This window comes from Zootoca vivipara, chromosome 5, assembly GCF_965207765.1.
Source record: "Zootoca vivipara chromosome 5, rZooViv2.hap1.1, whole genome shotgun sequence".
In the NCBI taxonomy this organism is placed as follows: Eukaryota; Metazoa; Chordata; class Lepidosauria; order Squamata; family Lacertidae; genus Zootoca; species Zootoca vivipara.
In genome coordinates, this window is record NC_142588.1 from 97,025,637 (window position 1) to 97,046,907 (window position 21,271).

Consider the following 21,271-nt stretch of genomic DNA (forward strand, 5'->3'; position numbering starts at 1 on the left):
ATAAATAGTTTTGAAAATAAATCAAATAAGTAAGTACCATGGACAGCATCCAGAGCTCAGCGGCTGCCTGCCAAGTGCGGGGGGGGGGGTTTCTCCCTGACCAGGGGGATAAAATAAGGGGGCACGGCAGAGCTCAGTTTCAGAGAGCCCTCGGGCCTCAACACGCAGCAAGGACAGGATCCCGATCTGCCGCAAGCCCGCGCGCCCCTTCGCTGCTGAGTTTCCCAATAGAGTCTATTGCTGCCCTTTGCCACCTGAAGCGCCTTTGGTGCGAATGCGGCGGGCGGGGTGGCCATTTCAAAGATCAACCTGCGAAACACGCTCTTCCTCCGAGTGGCATCTGGAAAGAGGGCGCAGCAGCCCACGATGCCCCCCGGAAGAAAGCGAGTCTTGAGCTTGCGGCTCCTCGGAGGGGCTGCTGCTCCCTCTCGTTCCTCTCGTGGGGTCGCGCCGCGGGGAGGGGACTTGCAAAGGCGGCCACGAGGAAGCGGAGCAGGAGGCTCCGCGCGAACAGGCTTTGCAACCTGCCAGGCCAGAGCAGAGCAGCTGCCTTTGCGGCACATCCAATTCTAGAGGGGGGGGGGGGCTCGGATGCCGCCAGTCAGAGCAGGAGGCGAGCAGCAGCTGCTCAAGCAAAGCTATTTTGAGCGCAGCGGGAAATGTCAAGTGCCAGGCTCCCCGGGTGGCACCCTGGGGAGCGACGTCAGCGGGGACTGGCGGGGGGGGGCTCTGCCCTTTTGGGGAGGGTTGCGAGGGGAGCGAAAGCAAAACGCCTCCCACCCCCCACCCACCCACCCCTTGGCTGCTGTGGGCAGCAGAGGCGGCCGGAGCTTCCTTTTCAGCCGGCAGATTTCTCCTGGGCAGGATGAGGCTCACAGAGAGGGATGCAAGGGCCGAGGCAGGCAGAGAAATAGGGGCCTCCTGGCACCAACCCCCAGCCTGGCTCAGAGGGCTCTTGGGGTCCCGGTGTGTGTCGGAGCCGTGAAAGCAGCAGGCATCCTGCACGCCGCCAGGGGCAGCTGGGGAAAACTGTCCATCTCGTGCCCAGCTCCCTGGTGTCCAGTTCTGGTCTCCTCGCCTCAAAAAGGAGGTGGCAGGGTTGGAAAACGTTCCGAGAAGGGCAGTCCGAGGGATCAAGGGGTTGGAGCGACTCCCTTCGCGGCCGTAGCGCTCGGGGCTTTTTCGCTGAGAGAGAAAAGCGAGTGAGAAGAGGCAGGCAGGGGAGAGGGGAAGAGCATTTCTCCTGCCCTGGAGAAAGCGGGTGGAGAAAAGATTTGCTCTCGCTCTCTTGCAGCACCTTGAAACCGAGACCCGTTGCTGCGACAAACGGGGGAACGAAGGGGCTTCTCCGTCCTATGCCTTGAACCTGGAGCGGGGGGCTGCCACTCCGCTCAGTTGCCTGACTGGAGATTCAGGGGTGACAAGAGATTCACAGGGCGAGGCGGGCTGAGAAGCCTCCCCACACCACCCAGCCTTGCCCCCTGCGCTCGCTCTCTCTCTCGCTCGCTCTCTCTCCTCCTCCTCCTCCTCCTCCTCCCTGCCCCATACATTGATTATGGGACCGACGTGGGTTCTGCAGAGGCTGAGCCACGGGGGCAGCGCCAGAATTTGCACCTTGCCAAGGGGGGCCGGAACCCCACAGGGACCTGCGGATCTGCACTGGGGGGGGGGAGGCAATTGCGCCCTCCACTTCCCCATAATGTGGGGCAGAGCCAGACCAGTTCTCTCTCTCCCCATCTCGCAAGGCTTTCGTGGGACTCAGCTCCATCCCCCGCGACTTCCTGCCGACCTGGAACCTGCAGGAAGAGGAAAGGAGGCAGGCGGCTCTGACTGGCGGCTCTGCGGGACCTGGCCTCTCTCCAGAAGCGCCCGGGCTAAAAATATCGCGCAACTGCAAGCCGGGGGAGGGGTGGGTGACTGACAGACAGACAGACGCGCCTTCCTGGGCGAGCTGTCACTGCAGGACGGTGCCTTGGCTCCAGCAGCGCAAGAGGCGCAAGGGGCTGTGCGTGACTCAGTCCCAGCCAAGCACCCAGGGGAAAGACCCCTCTGGATCCTTGGCACAGCCTCCCGCGGGTACCTGCCAGTCAATTTCCACAACAGAAGCATCTGGCTGGGAATTGGGACCTGGCGGGGCAGGGAATTGGGACCTGAAGCACGGGACCGCTCCGTGCCTCAGTCTAGCCGCTTGTTCAGTCCTCCCAGTTCAGGGCTGGTCGTCTCCGGGGTCCTCTGCTGCTCCGTGGTAGAGAAACGGGTCAAGGGCTTCCCATCTTCTCTGCTATAGTCCAGAAGCTGCCCTGTTCCCGGGGCCACGGCTGTCCTGGTAAAGTGAGGTGGGCTGGATTCGAACTCCCAATCTCCCCGACCATGAGGCTAGGCTGGCAGCTGGGAGCCAGGAGGGCACCAGGGAGGGGAGGACTCAGTCCCAGGGGGTGTGGAGCTGAAACGCCCCCCCCCCAGACACACACACACCAGAAGGGGAGCGGAAGTGGTTCCTTCTCCTCTTGCCACCGGTGCAGAATAGCGTCCGGATCCTGCACCCCAAAAATATTTTATGTAGGAACCCCTTTGCTGCTGGGGTAACCAACACGGCACCCTGCAGAGGTTGCTGGGCACCAGCGCCAGCCAGCAGGACCAATGGTCAGGCACGAGGGGCGAGACCTGGAGGGCCATAACGAAGCATCTTCTCACGGAGCAAGGAAGGGGCTCCTGGAAGACCCGCGTCCTCACGCAGCACGTCTGGCGAGCCGCTCTCTCGCCCGCTTCCCAGCCTCATCAGCTTGCTTGCCATGGATGCTTTAGTGGAGAATCCTGAATGGCAGGGGATTCCCTCCCCTTCGACGATTCTGTGACCTTGTTTCGCCGTCATTTGGTCCCAAAAGCAGGCAGAGCGGAGATGGGCGGCCCCGAGGAAGGCTCTCCACAGCTCCCCGCCACGAGCGTTTTGTGTTTGGCCCCCAACTCGGTCACTCCTGTTCGACACCCAGAGGCCGCTTTTGCACCAGCCCAACGCCAGCTGATGGGGGATCCTGTTCCAAGGCTGCAGCCGGCCAGGACGGAGCAGGCCCGCCCGCCCGCTGCTTCGAGTATTGCGTATCGAGGTGCCAATTGCTTTCCACGACGCTGCCGAGACAGCAGCCTTACAGGGGCGCCTAAAAAAGGAGAATTTGCCTCCTTGGTTGAGAACGGGAGCAGCGCCCTCTGGAGGATGTTCTGAGTAGGGCAATGCAAAGGACCCAGGATGGAGAGACTCCCCTAGACCCAGGACAGGCATAGGCAAACTTGGCCCTCCAGATGTTTTGGGACTACAGTTCCCATCACCCCTGACCACTGATCCTGTTAGCTAGGGATCATGAGAGTTGTAGTCCCAAAACATCTGGAGGGCCGAGTTTGCCTATGCCTGACCCAGAGGAAAGGGTCCGGCTTCAGCTTGGGGGCTTTTTAGGATTAGAGAAAAGGAGAGGAAGAGGCAATGGGAAAGGATGTGAAATGATGCCTGGCATAGAGAAAGCAGAGGGAGAAAAGTTTCCTCCTCTCTTATGACACCAAAATCCATCGACATCCAAATGAAGTGGAAGTTGTTTTCGATTGCTTTTAATGCTGTTAACCTGCTCAGGGACATTTGGGTGAAGGGCAGGCAATAGCTAAATAAGTAAATAACAGCTGAATCCTGGAAGATTTGGGACAGATAAAAGGAAGCCCACCTTTGCAGAGTTGAACTGTGGAACTCACATCCCCAGGAAGCCATGATCCATGGCCACCAACCTAGATGGCTTTAAAAGAGGATCAGAAAAAAATATTGGAGGAGGAGGTGAAGCAGAGAAGGGCTGTCGGTGGCTCCTAGCCAGGATGGCTCTGCTTCCAAATACACAGACGGGGGCACCAATGCTTCTCCCTGCCAGTTGCTGGAAACCACAGAAAAACTTTTCTTCACCTACTTTCTCTATGCCAGGCAACCTGTGTCATGCTTCTATCATGTCTCCTTTACTCACCTTTTCTCTAAAGAGTCCCAAATTTTTCAACCTTTCCTCCTGGGGACAGGGGATGGTCACTCCACCCCTTGGTCATTTCTGTTGCCTTTCTCTGAACTTTTCCCTGCTCTACGATATCCTTTTTGAGGTGTGGCGACCAGAACTGGACACAGGATTCCAAATGCAGACACACCACTGATTTGTAAATAGCACTATGTCCGTAGCTTTATTTTCAATTCCTTCCCTGATGATCCCTAGCGTGGCATTTGCCTTTTTCATGGCTGTCGCACATGGGTCCAAAATCTCTTTTGCTCTCTGTGCTACAACCCAGAGGACCCACTCCTGGTCTTCACCACCAGTTCAGGCCCCACAAGTGTGGATGTGAAATCAACATTTTCTGTGGGAACCCAAAACACCATACACTCGTTTCCCACAGAAAATTGCACTTGCCACGTTGCAGCCCCTTCACTACGCTTGGAGAGATCCTTTTGGAGCTCTTCACAATCTCTTTTTGTTGAACCCCCCTGAACAATTTAGTGTCGCCAGCAAACTTGCCCCCCTCCCTGCTCACCCCTGGCTCTGTGTGTTCCTAAACTTGGGTCTCCAGCTGTTTTCAGACTACCATTCCCATCACCCCTGACCACTGGTCCTGCTAGCTGTGGATGATGGGAGTTGTAGTCCAAAAACAGCTGGAAACCCGAGTTTGGGAAACACTGGTCTAGATCCTTAAGCTTAAGAAGCACAGGCCCCAATTCTGTTCCTTGGGGGACTTCGCTTTCTACTTCTCTCCATTTGGACAGCTTTCCATTCCTCATCAAAAAGAGGCCTGGAAGCCACATGAGGCGGCAGCCAGGTCTGACTTCCAGCAAGCCATTTCGTTTCCCTGCTGCAGACCCCTCTCCCCCCCAGCCCGCTTTCCCCAGAGGTGAGAGACATGCTGGGCCTGTTGGAATGCATTTTATTCTGCCCCTGCAGAAGGGACAAGAGACTCCTGGCACCCTAACCCTAACCCTAACCCTCTCCTTCGCCCTCCAGGTCTCTCCCCCTGCCCCACTGCCTGGCGGCAGAAGAGCCACACCATCCCCCCAGGACAAGGCCTCTCAGCCCCACAGTTTCCCCTTGGCCCAAAGGGCAGCAGGGCCTTTCCCCCACAGCCCCAAAGGATGTTGGTGAGGACGGCCAGGGCAGAGGGCTGAGCACTCTAGTGGAACTGGGGGCCAATGGATCTCTGCAGAATGCAGGCTTGGTCCGCAAGAAGCTGTCCTTGCTGCAGGGGCCACGCTCCTGCTGCCTTGCTGGGCACGTGTGCTGCAGCCAAGATCTGAACTCTGCAGTCAAGGGGGAAATGTTCACAGTCTCCAGGGAGCTGCCAGGGAAATGCCCAGCAGGAGGTCTCAGCCCCAAGAGGCCTTGGGCTGGCCTCCGTCTCCCTGCAGCGTCTGTGTCCCAAAACAACAATAGCTGCCTGCTGGCAGAACACACCTGGCTCAGCATCCTTCCTGCAAGGCCCAAAAGGATTCCTCCCAGGTAGACCCCAGCTGTGTGCAAGGGAAAGGGAGCAGCCTCCACTTGGTGGGAGTCAGCATCAGGCGAAGAGACATGGCGAGAGCCCTGCAGTGACCACAGCACAGCTGCTGCCCCCCCAAACTCCCCCTGGCCAGCCAGGGGCTACTCCTGGGGGATGGGCGTGTTGCAGTTGCCGTGGTAGATCCTGACGTGGCCGTCGCAGTGGAAGTAGCGGTCAAAGACATCGCGGTAGCCGTGCTCACGCCACCAGGAGCAGAGCTGCCGGTTCCAGGTGCAGTCGAGGACGTGGAAGAGCTCCGGGTGAGCCATGCCCACCAGCGTGAAGAAGTCCTGGTCGCCCAGGTGGCCCCGGAAGTGGAACTGGTCCGCCAGGTGCTGGGCGGCGCCCGGCTCCAGCAGGCGGTTGTAGAGCTCCGAGTGGCGCATGGCCTCCAGGTTCAGCAGGAGGACCCCACTGTTGAAGCCAGGGAGGCCGTCCGGTGGGGGCTCCCCCACCTTGGTCCCCGGGTGCTCCTGGCGGTACTGCCAGAAGAGGTGCCTGCAAGGGGGGGGGGACACAAGAGGAAAGGCAAGTCAGAGCAGCAAAACAGCCCAGCATATTGTTCTGCTTCTACAGTCATACCTCGGTTTAAGTACGCCTCGGACCTGTCTGGAATGGATTAATCCACTTTCCATTACTTTCAATGGGAAGGTTTGCTTCAGGTTAAGTACGCTTCAGGTTAAGTACAGACTTCTGGAACCAATTGTGTTTGTAAACCGAGGTACCCACTGTATTAGAAAACCCGCAAGCAGGATCTGAACCCAAGAACAGCTCTCCCCTCCTGCCTCCGACTCTGAAGGGCAGAGCACAGGCCTTGTGGCCAGCAGTCACGGAGAGCCATGAATGTGTCTAATTCTCTTTTCAAGGCATCCATGCTGGTGGCATTGGGGGGGGGCACTTTGCAATGTCTTCCAGCAGGGACAGCCAAGGTGGCCAGAGTCCTCCTGTCTCTTCCAAACAAAGCCAGGAAGGGAAGTCGGCAGTGCAAGGGAAGGGGGCCACGAACACGGCCAGCCCCACCCCAGGCCCCCTGCTGGCAAGAGCTGCTTACAAACAGCTGGCAAGAGCAAAGGAAGGAAACATCTGGAGAGCAGCCACACTCCCCAGCCAGCAGAGGAGATAGAGGGCTGAGCGGGCCCCCTTCCTCCCCAGGCTCCATGTGACAGCAGCAGTGCCCCCCCCCCAAAGCCTGCCCCTCTTGCTACATGTGTCCCACGTCCTACCAGGTGTTTGTAAGCAACCAATGAAATTGACAACCACCCCCCCAAAAAAATGTGTGATGGGGACTCCTGTTGAGTTTCACACTCTGGGCCCCCAATCTCTACCCCCAAGAGCTCACTTTCCCCACAGACTTTCCGGCCAACTTCCCTTCTCAAATCTTTTGTCCTGAGTGTGTGGGGAGGGGATTCTGGGAAGCCACCCCTGAGCAGTTTCTGCTAGGGCCCCAAGTAACCCCCACCCCACCCTCCGGAGCACCCACTGCTGGTACCAACCGATAGACAGGCTGCATCTCGTGGGCAATGCCAATCACAGCCCCTTCCGGGAAGTTGTCAAACTCTTCAAAGAGTTCCCGGATGTTGGTCCTGTACTCCACATCAAGGTCCACCTGGATGATCCGCGAAATCTCTGTGGGGGAGGGGCAAAGAGGGGAGTCAGGAACCAGAGGATCCCCTGGAGCAACTTGACTGCTCGCTTGGACCTCCTCAGGCACCAGCTTCCAGCCCGCAAAGGAGGCTTCATTCAGCAGAGGAAGAGGAAGGGGCCGGGAACCAAGGCAGTCAGGTATGGGGCAGGGGGTGGGTCATGGGGCTCAATGACTGTATATTGCACCTTCTCCCCTCTCCCTGCTGCAGTGAGATGGAAGGAGGGCAGTCTTTGTGGTGCATTCCGGGGCAGGGGGGAGCCAGCATGGAACACCTCCCTTGTTAGGGGGGAGAGAGAGAGAGAGGAGAGAGGGAGAGAGAGAGAGAGAGAGAGAGAGAGAGAGAGAGAGAGAGAGAGAGAGAGAGAAGCCTGCTGCTGCCAGCCCCTCCCCATCCTCTGGCGGTGGCTGTGGGCACAGCCCCTTCTGGCAAGGCAAGTGGCAAGGCAAGGCCCTGGGGCAGCTCCTCTACTCAGTCTGACTTTGGCAATCTCACCTGGCGCTGCCACCCTGGCCCAGTTCACCCCCTTGACCCCAAGCGCCAGGCATGCTGAAGCAGGAGAACCAAGGATGGCAGCCAGGTGCAGGGAGGGGGCAGGTGGAGGGGGTGGGGAGGGTGCTGCCCACCTCCCTGCTGACCTTTGGGCAGGACGCGGTGCATGGCCAGCGAGAGGAAGAAGAGCGAGTCGCCATAGTAGGTGCCGGCGCCAGCGCTGAAGAGCTTCTGCATGGCCTCCACGAGGGGAAGCAGCTTCTCCGCCACCACGTCCACGTCGTGGAAGACCACCTGCGGGAAGAGGGAGAGGGAAACACCCGTCAGGGGGAGGGATGCGCGTCGGGGAAAGGGCTGCCCGCACAAAAGCCCCGGCCAGGACCGAAGGGGCTTTGCGCACGGGAAAGCGGCGCCGGTCTGTGCCCCCGCCTCGCCCTCCGTGGCCGGGCGGGGAGCGCGGTGGCCGGAGGGGCGCCTGGCCTGGAGGAAGCTGCCCTCGACCGACCGACCCTCCCCTCGAGGAATGGGGAGGGGGCGCACCTTGTGCTGGAACTGCGCGCTGCGCAGCGCGTCGCGGAGGACGGCCTTTCCGACGGGACGGCTGGGCGCGTCGCTGAGCAGGTGCAGCACGAGCGCCTGGCGCGGGCCCAGCTTGGCGAAGCGCGCCAGCGAGCGCAGCGCCGCCTCGGCCTTGGATCGCAGCGACGCGTTGCGCTCCGCCTTGGTCAGCAGCAGCAGCACGTGCAGCTCCGCGTCGCCCGCCGCCCCGGCCGCCGCCGCCAGCCCCGCCGAGGCCAGCAGCTCCTCGCCCGCCTTGGCCTTGCTCTCCCCGGCGGAGGAGGCGGCGGCCGGGGCAGCGGCGGAGGCGGCGGGCGGAGGCGCGCGGGGCTCCGGCGAGGCGGGCGAGCGCGCGTAGTACAGGGCGCACAGCACGGCCAGCGCCGCCGCCGCCGCCAGCGCGCACGGAGGGGGTCGCAGCAGAGACGCCGGAGACCCGACCAGACGCGCCATGGTCGGCGGCGGCGGCAGCGGAAGAGGAGGAGGAGAGGGACGAGAAGAGGCGGATCCGGCAGCGCAGGAGGAGGGTCTCCTGGCGGGGCGCCTCCCTCCCTGGCGCAGCGCCAGCATCCCGATCCCGCGGAGATGAGCAAGGAAACATCCAGGGCGGACCAAAGACAGGACTTCTTCTCCAAAGGGCCCCAACGCAGATTTAACACACCCCACCCCCCGCAACCGAGATGCCTTGAAAAGAGGAACGGGAAAATTAATGGAGAGAGCTGCTCTTGCGCTCGGATCCTGCTTGCAGGTTTCCCACGGGCAGCTGTGCCACCACTGCGAGAACAGGATGCTGGATCCAACACACTCCTCCTGCTCGTTTCCCCTGGCGGGAATGTGTGCCTGCGCTGCGCTCTTCCCTCCTGGAGAGCTCTGGCCTGGGGGCTTCTTTGGCGGGGCTCCTGCCAAGCGAAGAAGGCCCCCCGTGTAGCCCGAGCCAGCCTCGGATGGAAGGAGACAGGGATGGAGGAGAATCATAGAATCGTAGAGTTGGAAGAGACCACAAGGGCCATCCAGTCCAACCCTCTGCCGAGCAGGAAACACCATCAAAGCATTACTGACAGATGGCTGTCAAGCCTCTGCTTAAAGACCTCCAAAGAAGGAGACTCCACCACACTCCTTGGCAGCAAATTCCACTGCCGAACAGCTCTTACTGTCAGGAAGTTCTTCCTAATGTTTAGGTGGAATCTGCTTCTCTGGAGCAGCAGAAAACAACCTTTCACCCTCCTCTATATGACATCCTTTTATATATTTGAACATGGTTATCATATCACCCCTTAACCTTCTCTTCTCCAGGCTAAACATACCCAGCTCCCTAAGCCGTTCCTCATAAGGCATCATTTCCAGGCCTTTGACCATTTTAGTTGCCCTCTTCTGGACATGTTCCTTCTTGAACTGTGGTGCCCACAACTGGACACAGTACTCCAGGTGAGGTCTGACCAGAGCAGAGTACAGTGGTACTATTACTTCCCTTGATCTAGATGCTATACTCCTATTGATGCAGCCCAGAATTGCATTGGCTTTTTGAGCTGCTGCATCACACTGCTGACTCATGTCAAGTTTGTGGTCTACCAAGACTCCTAGATCCTTTTCACATGTACTGCTCTCAAGCCAGGTGTCACCCATCCTGTATTTGTGCCTTTCATATCCCCCCCCCCAAGTGTAGTACTTTACATTTCTCCTTGTTAAAATTCATCTTGTTTGCTTTGGCCCAGTTATCTAATCTGTTAAGGTCATTTTGAAGTGTGATCCTGTCCTCTGGGGTATTAGCCACCCCTCCCAATTTGGTGTCGTCTGCAAACTTGCTCAGGATGCCCTCAAGCCCATCATCCAAGTCATTGATAAAGATGTTGAATAAGACTGGGCCCAAGACAGAACCCTGTGGCATCCCACTAGTCACTACTCTCCAGGATGAGGAGGAGCCATCATGGGCGTACCCAGGATCAAAACTAGGGGGGGCAAGGGGAGGGGCCAAGGCATGGAAGGGGAGGGGCCACAAAGTGGGCGGGAACGGCGAACTCGCGCTCTGCCGGGCTGTGCCCCTCCCTAGAAGCAGGGCTGGTGGGTGGAGGCGGAGCCCAGCCCAGCGGAGCGCGAGTTCAGCGTTCCCGCCCACCGCGCCGCGCTCCCTGGTTCCCCGCCGCGCTTGGCCTTGCCAGAGGGCGCGACGGGGAGCTGGAGGGAGGGTGCGGCGCGGCGCGGCAGGAATGGTGAACTCGCGCTCCGCCGGGCTGTGCTCCGCCTCTGCCCACCAGCCCTGCTTCTAGAGTAGGGCAGCTGCCCTAACTTGCCCCGTGGTGGGTACGCCCTTGGGAGCCATTGATGAGCACCCTTTGGGTTCGGTCAGTCAGCCAGCTACAAATCCACTGAATGGTAGCATTGTCTAGCCCACATTTTACCAGCTTCTTTACAAGAATATCATGGGGCACCTTGTCAAAGGCCTTGCTGAAATCAAGATAGGCCACATCCACAGCGTTCCCTTCATCTACCAGGCTTGTAATTCTGTCAAAAAATGAGATCAGATTAGTCTGACATGACTTATTTTTCAGAAACCCATGCTGACTTTTAGTGATCACAGCATTCCTTTCTAGGTGCTCACAGACTGTTTGCTTAATGATCTGCTCTAGAATCTTTCCTGGTATTGATGTCAGGCTGACTGGGCGGTAATTGTTTGGGTCCTCTCTTTCCCCCTTTTTGAAAATAGGGACATTTGCCCTCCTCCAGTCTGCTGGAACTTTGCCTGTTCTCCAGGAATTTTCAAAGATTATTGCCAGAGGTTCTGAAATCACCTCTGCCAGTTCTTTTAATACTCTTATTACCCAATTGGCACAAGAGCATTCTCCCCTCCTGCAGTCTTTTAAAGTCACCCAGGTTGGTGGCCCTCACTGCCTCCTGCGAGGGAGTTCCAGAGTTTAACTCTGTGCTGTGTGAAGGACTGTCTGTTATCTGTCCTGAATCTTCCAATATTCAGGTTCATTGGATGTCCATGAGTTCTAGTTTTATAAGGAAAACCGCTTTCCACTTTCTCTTAAAAAAAAGTTCCAGACAGTACAACATTTCTCCATGGGGTGTTGTTCCAACCCCTTGATAATTTTGGTTACCCTTTGCTGAACCTTTTCCAACTCTACAATATCCTTTTTTAGGTGAGGCAACCAGAACAGTACTTGACACCTCAAATGAGGTCACACCATAGATTTGTATAATAATAGCATTGTGAGATGGGGAGTTTTTAGTTCCTTTCCTAATGATCCCTAGCATGGAATCTGCCTGTTCCACGGCCACTGCACACGGGGTCAGGATCTTCATGGGGCTGTCCATTGTGGCCCTGAGGTCTTGTTCCTGGTCAGTCACTGCCAGTTCAGACACCAAGAGCATGTATGTGAATTTTCTTGTGTCCTGACATGCATCGCTTTACACTTGTTTTCATTGAATTGCACTTGCCTTCTTGCAGCCCCTTCGCTACATTTGAAGAAGTCCTTTTGGAGCTCTTCACAATCTCTTTCAACCACCCTGATCAATTTAGCATCACCAGCAAACTCGGCCCCCTCCCTGCTCACCCCCCGACTCGAGATCCTTTAGGAACCATTTAGAAAGCCCAGGTCCCAATCCCGATCCTTGGGGGACTCCGCTTTCTCCATTTGGAGAACTCCCCATATTCCTTCTCTTCTTGCAAAACCAGTTCCCGACCCATAACAGGACCTTTCCTCTTTGTAAGCTCAGCTTTGTCAAAAGCTGGGTTAAAAATAAAATAAAATATTTACTAATATTTTCCACCAGTTTTCCTGGGACAGTCATTTTTAAAAATGGGTGTTAGAACATGCTGGGGGCCAGAGTGAGCCCAGTGACTTGGCCAGTCTCCACCATTCCAATGTTGAGGCACCACGGTCAGTAGCTGCAAGCCTTGGATGGTCCCACAAGCTGCTCTTGGCTGGGAACTGCTGCCCCCAGAGGTACCTTAGGTACCAAGGGCAGTTTGAGGACACAGATGATTGGGGGGGGGGAGGAAGGAAGTTACTATTAGGGAAGATACAAGAGAAAACTGCTTTGAAGTTTCATTTCAGCCAAGTGATACATAAATATTGTGAGGCACATAAATAAGACAAGCTCTTCCCTACCCAAGGAGGGAAGGCAGCTCAAAGAGGGGTGGGGAGGGGAGATCCAGGGAGGAAGAGATTCCTGCAGCCTGCCCCCCCCCAGCATATGGACACCCCCCCTTCTCTTCCTCCCCAGCCACTCTGGTTGCATTTTCCAGGTGATACAACTGCTAACAAACTGCAAACAGCATCTATTACTCAAAGCAGCGTTTATGTATAAAAAGGAGGGGTGAGCTCAAGGAGGAGGGGGGGTGGGGGCTAGTCTTGGTCTCCCCCCAGCCCCAGAGCCTTCAGGGCTTCTGCACATCTGACGGCTGAAAGCGATTTAGCTTCTCCGGGTTATTGGACGCCATTTGTGAGAAGTCTCGAAAGATGTCCTGGTAGGTTTCGTCTCCTGAAAGAGGAAGAGGGGGGAAGGACATTGGAGAATTGCACAGCCACCTGATGCCCCTCCCAAGAAAAGCTGAGCATCTAAGGCTTCAGCTGGGTAGCATTCCCACTGCGAGCATCTCGCACTATTCCAACACCCCAAAAAACTAACGTCCTGCTGCTTGCCTAAAACTTCCACTGCAAACTTCACTTGTAAAGTGGCTCCTCCAAGTGGGCCCAGGCACTGAGGCCTCCTGTCCCCTCCAAAGCCTCACCGCTTGAAGGTGGTCTCATTTTGGACTCTGGTCCTCCCAGACCATACTACTCCAGCCCAGAAGGGCTTCCACAATCCTTCAGAAATCCTGCCCCTGCCCGGCCGGGACTCCCCATGTGCTCAAGGTGGGCAAAGCAATGCCCGTCCCACAAGGGGGAAAGGGGGTTCCAGAAAAGCTGCCCTGCATCTGCTCACAAACCCTGGAAAAGCAACTGAGAAAAAGTTAGACTCTACCTGAGGAGAGAACCTCAAAGGCAGCCAGAGAGAGGAAGCTCAACGTTAGAGAAACAAAAGATGCCGGAAGGAAGGAAGGAAGGAAGGAAGGAAGGAAGGAAGGAAGGAAGGAAGGAAGGAAGGAAGGAAGGAAGGAAGGAAGGAAAAAGAAGCTTCACACAAACCCAGGCAAGAAGAACACCCCAAAGTTGACCCCAAGCGCTGAGCAAGGGAATCAGGAGCGGCCAGGGAAGACCTGGGATTCTTGTGCGTGGGGTGGGGCCGTCTCCCCTGGCCTTCTGGCTTTGCCAGGGAGTGCCCAGCCCTTTCCACTTCTTGGCGTGCCTTGAAATTGCCTTGACTGCAACTGGGGCCAGAGCAGGCTGGCAATACATTCAAGTCAGCCCCAGGAGAGTTGGGGGGGGGGAACAGGCACAAGCCAGAGGGGCCCAGGAGGGCCTGCAGCGGCTTCTCTGGGGACTGGGCAGCCAGAACACCCCCTTTGCCAGTTTCCCCCAAGAAAAAGAGGAGCTGCTGCTGCTGGGCATTTGTATTACGTGGACTGAAGTGCGCCTGGGAAAAGACCCCCCCAGGGGCCCAGGCCTCATTGGCAGGGCTTCCGTTGCCCCACCAAAGGCACCCCTGGGTGCTGCTTGGTAACATTCCAGGTGCAGCTTCTCTCCGAGACAGACAAGCTCAGCTGCCAAGCAGAAGCTGTTGGGGGGCACATTCTCTTTGGGTTCAAGTTCTGGCCACTCGAGAAACAGAAACTCCGTATGAAAATAGAGGAAACATAAAGTGCCCTTGAATTTCACACTGTGCTGCATTCGAGTCTCAGTAGCCAGACACATTCAAAGGACCAGTGGGCATTAATAGTGCAAAATGACTCGCTGCTCTCCAGCCCTGACTCCCAAACCCAACTGAAAAGGCACCAACCAGGGAGAGCAGCGGGTGCGAATGGCGCCCACACAGGAGGCTAAGGGGGGGTGACATTTGGCAGTCGTAGGCGAGCGTGTGCCGAATGTCCGCCATGGGTGTGCGTGCCGCTCCGTGCACCTGGGAGGGCCCCCTCTGTGCCCTGCTCCCCTCAGGGCCACTGCTCCCAGGGACTCTGTGGATCTGCCAGCGAGGCATGGCCAGGAGGGGAGAGGAAGACTTGGGGGGGGGGAGGGAAGGAGCCCCCAGGGAGGGGAGCAGGAGGACAGCTGCCAGAGCCAAGACTCAGCCAGGCCAGCGGGCTTGGACTGCCAGGCTGGCCTCCAGCCCAACTCTGCTCTCTTGCAGTGACAATGGGGCTCTGGTGGGGAACTCCCTTTCTGCCCCCCCCGGGCAACATGTCATAATCCACCTTTGCAAGAGTGAAGGGAAGTCCAGCTTCTCTGCTCCTGCCAAGCCCTTGAAGGGCAGCCCCCCTCCCTTGCTTTGGGTGGTCAGCTCCTGGCCCACATGGCGACCAAAATGCTCAGGGCCGAAGGTCCCAGGCAGCACCTGGGAAAAGGTCCCAAGCTGGAGGGATGAGGAGAGAGAGAGGGGCAGGGGGCTCCCCCCACCCCAGCCAGCAAAAGCAGCGCAAGGGAGGCAGAGGCAGGCAGACTTGGAGGCAGAATCAGGCAGGGACGGAATTTGACTTTTCTTGGCCCAGGTTCCTGGAATGCTCTGAGGTGATTCCTCCTGGCAACAGGCCTGATCCTGCCCAGGCTGCTGACCTCTCTCCACCCTCCCCCAATTCTCTGAAGAGCACATACAGTAGCCAATGGCGCCCCCCGGTGGAATATACTCGCTGTTCGGGGCTTTTCACAGCCCATCCCCTCAGCTCTCTGGTGCGATTCTGAAGCAGGGGAAGGCTAGCTTTGCAGTGTGCCCAAACTGTGCCCCCCACCCTGCATTTCTACGGACAGGGCTGTGCCAAAAGGGGCTTTGTGGGCCTTGGTGCCCCGTGGGAGAGGGAAGCGGAGGAGAAGGGGCTGCTGGAGCAGGAGGCAGCTTCCTCCTCAGGGCCGTTCCCTGCTCTGCTCTGGGCGCAGTAGAATGCCAGAGGGCAGGGGGCCCCCCTCCCACCAGACCAGCAAGGGCCCCGCAGGCTCCGCTCAGGCCTCATCCAGCTGCAGGCTAATGAACTCCTGGATGCACTTTCGGTACTGCATCTCAGTGGGGTTACTGGAAGGTTGACCTGGCTGGCCGTAGAGTCCCTCGGATTCCCGCATCTCCTCGTTCATCCTGGCTAAGCGCAGCCTGTGAGAAGGAGAGGGAAGAGGACACAGATTTTTTTGGGGGGGGGATCTGAAGCGGGTGGCCTTGCAGCACCCACCACCACCCACCCGGGAGGCAGCCCCTCTGAGCTCTTCCAGCCCCAGCAAGGATGGGAAAGGGGGTGCCCTCCAGGTGTCCCTGGGTTGACCAATTCCCAGCTGAGCGGACAGCATCCCGCCTTGGGCCACCATTTGGGAAGAGATCATATCTGGATTGCCAGCTGCTTTTCTCTGGAGGCCTTGGGCAAAGAGACACCCCCCCCCAGCCACTGTGCCCCACTCTGGTCTGACAGGGCAGCTCGGCCCCTGGGGTGCCAGCTGGGGTGCCAGCCTTACTCACAGCGTCACTATATCCGCATTGGCAGCTTCAATGGCCACACTCAGGGGGTCCTTCCCTTCCTCGTCCGTGGCGTGTTGGTTGGCGCCCCGTTTCAGGAACAAACACACCTGCCTGCGAAAAAGAAGAAGAGGAGGAGTTTGGATTTGATATCCCGCTTTATCACTCCCCGAAGGAGTCTCAAAGCGGCTAACATTCTCCTTTCCCTTCCACCCCCACAACAAACACCCTGTGAGGTGAGTGAGGTTGAGAGACTTCAGAGAAGTGTGACTAGACCAAGGTCACCCAGCAGCTGCATGTGGAGGAGCAGGGAAGCGAACCCGGTTCCCCAGATTACAAGTCCACTGCTCTTAAGCACTACACCACACTGTCTCTCTACTGCATAGGAAATAAGCAAATGTATCTACAGGAAATAAAATATTTTGCATTTAAATGCTATTTACAAAGTCATTTTTGAGTTAGCCTTAAACAACAGTTAATCCTCTCCGAAAAAGGAATCACACTCCGTTGCAAGGATTCTGCCAAGGGGGCACTGTGCTTGGCCTGGAAAGGTGGGGGTGGGGGGAGGCAGCAACAGAAGCCTCTTGAAGGGGGCGGGGGGGGGTCCTTGCAAGCAGCAGCTTTTTCTCCCGTAGGATCCAAGACAAAGCGATATTCCGTAGCTCCCCTCCCTCCCCCTGTTCAAAGCACACTGGATGAGCTCTGGAGGGAGAGCAGAATGGAAAGCAAAGCAGGAGGCAAAGAGGAACAAGGAGCCCCCCCCAGCCCCCCAGGGGGGAACACAAGCCCATCCCGGCATTTCCTCAGCTCTTTTCCACGACCGTCTCCCCCACTTGCCCCTCCCTCACTGCCTGCCATCTCTTCTCCCACAAAGCAGGACACCCCTTGCTCTCCTCCAGACCTGGCCACCCCCCTTCATTCTGCTAACTCATTAAATGTCATTGTTCATTAAATTTCTATGCTGCCCTTCATCCAAGGACCACAGGGTGGTTTACAATATAAAGACACAACATAGTAACTAACAAACAAACAAAACAATGCCTCCCCCTCAGTTTAAAATGCAGAGATGCAACGAAGGAGCCCGGTGAGCCTCCCTGGGGAGAGCATCGCACAAAGGAACGGGGAGCCACCACAGAAAAGTCCCCTTCAAAATAAGCAACATGCAGAGGCTTCTCAAGGCCCTTCCCCCCCACACACAAGAAGGGCAACGAGAAGTGCACCTACCCAGTGTGCCCCAAGACGGTGGCGTGGTGGAGGGGGCCCCTGCCCTTGGCGTCCTGGAGGTTCACATTGGCCCCGTTCTGGAGCAGGAATTCACAAGTGACCAAGGAGCCCTGCGGAGAAGACCACAGCTGAGCCTCAGAAGGCCTCAGACGCCTCCCCCCAACCAGCAGGCACTATGGGGCCCGGAAGAAAGAAAGCAAGGCTCACCCCCAGGACGGCCTGGATCAGCGGCGTGGACCTGCCCTCCGCTGTGTTGACCCAGTTGACGTCTGCCCCGTGCGCCAGCGCCTCGGCCATGCCAGGAAGGCTCTTCTGGAAGGAGGCCAAGTACAGCTGCAGCCCCGGAACAACATCTGGCCGGGGGTCTCGGGAAGTGGAAGCAGCAGCCTCAGGCCTTTCAGCCTCTGGAAAAGGGGGGGGGGAGGAGGAGGCATGATTCCCCAAACACCCTTCACAGAGAGAGAGGATCCGGTGGACAAAGCACCTCACCCAAGACTCCCCAGGAAGCTTAGCAGACGAGGAAGAAGAGAAGTCCTCTCGTGAGTTGAGTTTCAGGAAGCAGAGAGTAGGAATCCAAAGAGAGAAAGCGGAGTTGCCCAAGGATCAGGACTGGGACCTGGGCTTATTCTAAATGGTTCATAAAGGATCTAGAGTTGGGGATGAGCAGGGAGGGGGACAAGTTTGCTGTGACGCTAAAATATTCAGATTGTGAAGAGCTCCAAAAGGACCTCTCCAGCAAATCCTGTCCGTTCCATGTGCTCCTTTGATTCTGGCATTGCAGGGGTTTGGACTGGAGGACCCTTGTGGTGGCATCTCTACGCTTTTATGATTCTACACTCCTGGAGTCTGGACTGGAAGTGGCAGACAGGGAACAAGACCTTTGGGACACAGAGGGGAGGGGAGAGGCAACGCTTGAGTCATGGCCAGGCTGCACAGACTGGCGTTCCGCCCGCAAAACCCACCTGGCTCATATAAGGTGCTGGCCGAGACGGCAGAGGCCAGCTGCTCCCTGCTGTGCTGGAAGCCGCTGTCGTTGCTGCGCACTGTGGGGAGAAGCAGCGCGGCCGTGAGGAACCCACAGAGCAGCCCGGCACAAACACCCCCGCGGGGCCTCGCCTCCCCAACCCCCGGTGGAAAAACAAGCACAGTCCTGGAAGCCCCACGGCTCTCGGCTCCGTCTCCCCTTCAGAAAAGGGCAGCCAAAACAAGGAAGAGGATGGCGGGACTCCCCGGTGAAGAACGGTTGCAGCCCTTTCCAGTTCAGAAAAAGGGCGAGTAAGGGGAGAAATGATATGGAAGTTTGTAGAACTATGCATTGCATGAGAGAATGGAGGAAAAAATTCCTTCCTCTCTCGTAACTGAGATTGTGGGCAATAAATGAGAAGGAGAATCTTGGAAGATTCAGGATAGAGAAAAATAAGCCCTTTCCCACCCAGAAAACAGTGGAACTGTGGAACTCCCTCCCGCAGGAGGCAGTCATCCATGTGGATGGCTTTAAAAGAGGAGGAGGAAAATTCATGGAGGAGGAGGAGGAGGGGGAGGAGGGCTAGCAAAGGCTCCTAGCCAGGGTGGCTCAACTCTGCTTCCACAGCTGGAGGCAGCGATGCTTCTGGGAGAGCTGCTTTTGCAGTCAGATCCTGCTTACTGGTTTCCCACAGGCGTGAGAAGAGGATGCTGGACTAGAGGAGCCACTGGCCTGATCCTGCAGGCTCATCTTTGTTCTCAGGTTCCCTTCCAAGGTGTACACAACAAGCAGGTGAAGGACAGGCAAAGGGAAGCGCTAAGCAGGACACTGGGCAGGTGAGAAAGAGGCACAAGGACAGCTCAGAGGGAGAGAAGGAGGGAGAGAGAGAGAGAGAGGGAGGGAGGGAAGGAGAAAGAGAGGGAGGTACTTACTACTCCGCAGCTTTGAGGCAGTATCAAAGTAGGAGAAGAGTGAATCTAGCTCATCGGGGCAGAACAGGGATTCCCGCCTCACCTCGTCGCTACTGACACCAACCCCTGGGGGCATGCAAGTTAGCAAAGCAGAGCCCAGCAGGCAGGAGGAAGGAAAGAAGGAAGGACGGAAGGAAGGAAGGAAAGGAGGAGGAGGAGGAGCAGAGGGAGGAGAAGCAGCCAGTTAGTACAGGGTGGGCAGCAGAGGTGCAACAGTCCTCCCAGAACGACACCCAGGGAGCTTCTGCAGGAAACAGGACCTCTCTGTGCTTCATCCAGCCTTGCGCAAACCAAGGGGGATTCCCGACTGCCCCTTTTCCATCTCTCCCCACATTTGCCCCACTGGCCCTTTCTGCAGCAGTGCCAGAGCCCGCCTGAAATCCCTTGCCCACCACACTTTGCCACAATGTACCCACCTCAGTCTTCACAAGGCTCTCCCCCCCACTCCCCCCCTTTAGCCAGGAGCCCCAGTGCTCCCCTTCCACCCGAGTGTGGCCCATCGCCCGGCAAGGCCTCCCACTGCCTCCCTCATCAAGCTGCCTGGGCAGTGCTTGCCTTCCCTCCGGGGCCACAACAGCCCTCCTGCCTCGGGAGGCAGCTCAAGAGCAAACCCTCTCTTTCCTCGCGAAGGCAGAATGTCCCCATGATCCAGACTCCGTTTCTTATTTCCTTAAAGGACGAAAGTCAGAAAGGGAGGAGAGTTCTGGCTCCTCCACACTGAGCCTCTCGTGGCACATTGGCAGAAGGGGCCCCTACCTCTCAGAGCTGCCGCTGCCACTGCCGCCATTTGCTCCTTGGCTGTTGTGGGGGCCTCCTCTTCCCCTGCTCTGCCCTCCAGGCTGCCGCTGTGCCTTTGAGGCCCCTGGCTCCGAGGGCGAGGTTTCCCTCCGGAGGCAGCAGAGGTAGCAGGACATCTCTCCACAAACCTCTTCTCCACGTACTTGGCCCGGATGTACTCCTCCCTCTCCTGCCTGCGCACAGGGAAGAGGCCAGGTGAGCACACAGGGCCGGGTGTCTCCGGGGTGTGTGTGTCTGTGTTCTGCGGCGCCTCCTGGCCTGGCTTGCAGGGGCGCAGGGAGGAGGCTGCAGGACGCTGCTCCTTGCAAATCCCCAAAGAAATCAATCTGCACCTCTCAGAATAACAACGGAGGTCGGAATGCAGTTCCTCCCTCCGATTTTGCACTGCTCCGAATTTTGCACTGCACTGATGATCGTCTGAATTTATATGCCACCCGATACCCAGAGGGATTTAGGAATGTGTGTGTTGTTGTTTTTGAAAAACAATTTAAAAAAAAAATCCACATCTAAATTTGCATTGTGGTTGCTGTTTTTCAGGAGCTGCAGATTAATGCAGAATATTTAAAGCAGGAGGTGGAGAACCAAGAAGGGATTTCATATTGGGGAGGGGGCAGAGGGAAGCCAAAAACTGCTGAGTCAGTTGGGGGGGGGGAAGAAGCCCTCCCCTGCTCCACAGGCATCCAGTTCTGCCCTCTCTCTTCCCTGGCAGCTTCCTGATGGCCTCACCCCCTGGACCTCTCCTTTCTTGCCCACCCCCAGGAATGAGGCCCTTGAGAGGCAAATGGGCTCCCCACCCCCACCCTGCTGTCCTCCCCCCAAAGGAGCTCTGAGAGCCAAGGTACAGAGCTGACTGCAAGGCTGAGCTCTGGTGCAAGAAAGACAAGGCTCTGGGACAGCTCAGAGGGCAGAGCGTGGGACTGACTCTTCACCTGAGGGTTGTGGGTTCCAGTCCCACGTTGGGCAAGGGGTTGGACTAGATGCCCCTCATGGTCCCTTCCAACTCTACCACTGCCTACCTCTGGCTTCCAGGTGGAGGCTTCTTGACGCCCACCTTCTCCACGTTTGCTTCATACACCCTGTTGATGACCTCATTTCCCAATTCACACATCAGCTGCAAGTGAAATTAAGGGAGAGTTGAAAGGAAGGGCAGCCCCCGCCCAGGGTCACCTTTGCCCTTAAACGGCACCTCTTTGGTCAAAGGCAGAAACCGTCCCTTTTGTCCCGTCCCCCTCCCGCCCCCGGACCACTGCCCTGCCAAATGCAGCAAAGATTCAAGGGGGGGGGGGCTAGCACCCGTCAGCCGCCTTGGACACAGCCTGCCTCCTTCCCATTGGCTGGATGGAGAAGACCAGACCCAGGAGGGAGGTGGGCTCCCTGAAACCAGAAGCCCCATTGTGCCCTCAAGGCCATTGGCCACAACAGGCACAGGCGATTCTGTACCAGAAAGCAAGTGGCAGCCTGGTCTGCCTTACAGTTGTTATAAAGTCTTCTGTGCCACCCCCAAAATGGCAGTTGCTTAATGCAAACACCAAGGATTCCAACAATCA

General features: G+C 57.4%; 2 protein-coding genes across 5 annotated transcripts in view; both read right to left on the reverse strand.

The window, feature by feature from the left end:
* Positions 1 to 4,170: 4,170 nt before the first annotated feature.
* On the reverse strand, positions 4,171 to 8,702 carry XXYLT1 (xyloside xylosyltransferase 1). Its single transcript, XM_035133864.3, has 4 exons — positions 8,217 to 8,702; positions 7,823 to 7,970; positions 7,035 to 7,167; positions 4,171 to 6,039 (listed from the first exon to the last, which is right to left on the reverse strand). The coding sequence occupies exons 1-4, from the start codon at positions 8,685 to 8,687 to the stop codon at positions 5,643 to 5,645; spliced, it is 1,149 nt and encodes a 382-aa protein (XP_034989755.3). The 5' UTR covers positions 8,688 to 8,702; the 3' UTR covers positions 4,171 to 5,642.
* Positions 8,703 to 12,517: 3,815 nt separating this feature from the next.
* The window catches only part of ACAP2 (ArfGAP with coiled-coil, ankyrin repeat and PH domains 2), a 30,951-nt gene continuing 22,197 nt past the window's right edge, over positions 12,518 to 21,271 (reverse strand). For 2 of the 4 annotated variants that reach the window (XM_035133266.3, XM_035133265.3), the window contains 8 exons: positions 20,741 to 20,835; positions 19,683 to 19,897; positions 17,954 to 18,034; positions 17,199 to 17,395; positions 16,992 to 17,101; positions 15,771 to 15,881; positions 15,352 to 15,413; positions 12,518 to 12,719 (listed from right to left, as the gene is read on the reverse strand). In XM_035133266.3, coding sequence (XP_034989157.2) covers positions 12,616 to 12,719; positions 15,352 to 15,413; positions 15,771 to 15,881; positions 16,992 to 17,101; positions 17,199 to 17,395; positions 17,954 to 18,034; positions 19,683 to 19,897; positions 20,741 to 20,835 — 975 coding nt within the window. In that variant the 3' untranslated portion in view covers positions 12,518 to 12,615. The remainder of the gene's footprint in view (positions 12,720 to 15,351; positions 15,414 to 15,770; positions 15,882 to 16,991; positions 17,102 to 17,198; positions 17,396 to 17,953; positions 18,035 to 19,682; positions 19,898 to 20,740; positions 20,836 to 21,271) is intronic. The other 2 variants (XM_088669372.1, XM_035133267.3) reach the window with 1 other exon arrangement.

Coding starts and splice junctions, on each gene's coding strand:
- XXYLT1 (XM_035133864.3), bottom strand. CDS start 8,687: ATGGCGCGTCTGGTCGGGTCTCCGGCGTCTCTGCTGCGACCCCCTCCG. Junction 7,971..8,216: donor GCGCGCAGTTCCAGCACAAG/GTGCGCCCCCTC, acceptor CTCTTCCCGCAG/GTGGTCTTCCACGACGTGGA. Junction 7,168..7,822: donor GCACCGCGTCCTGCCCAAAG/GTCAGCAGGGAG, acceptor CCTCCCCCACAG/AGATTTCGCGGATCATCCAG.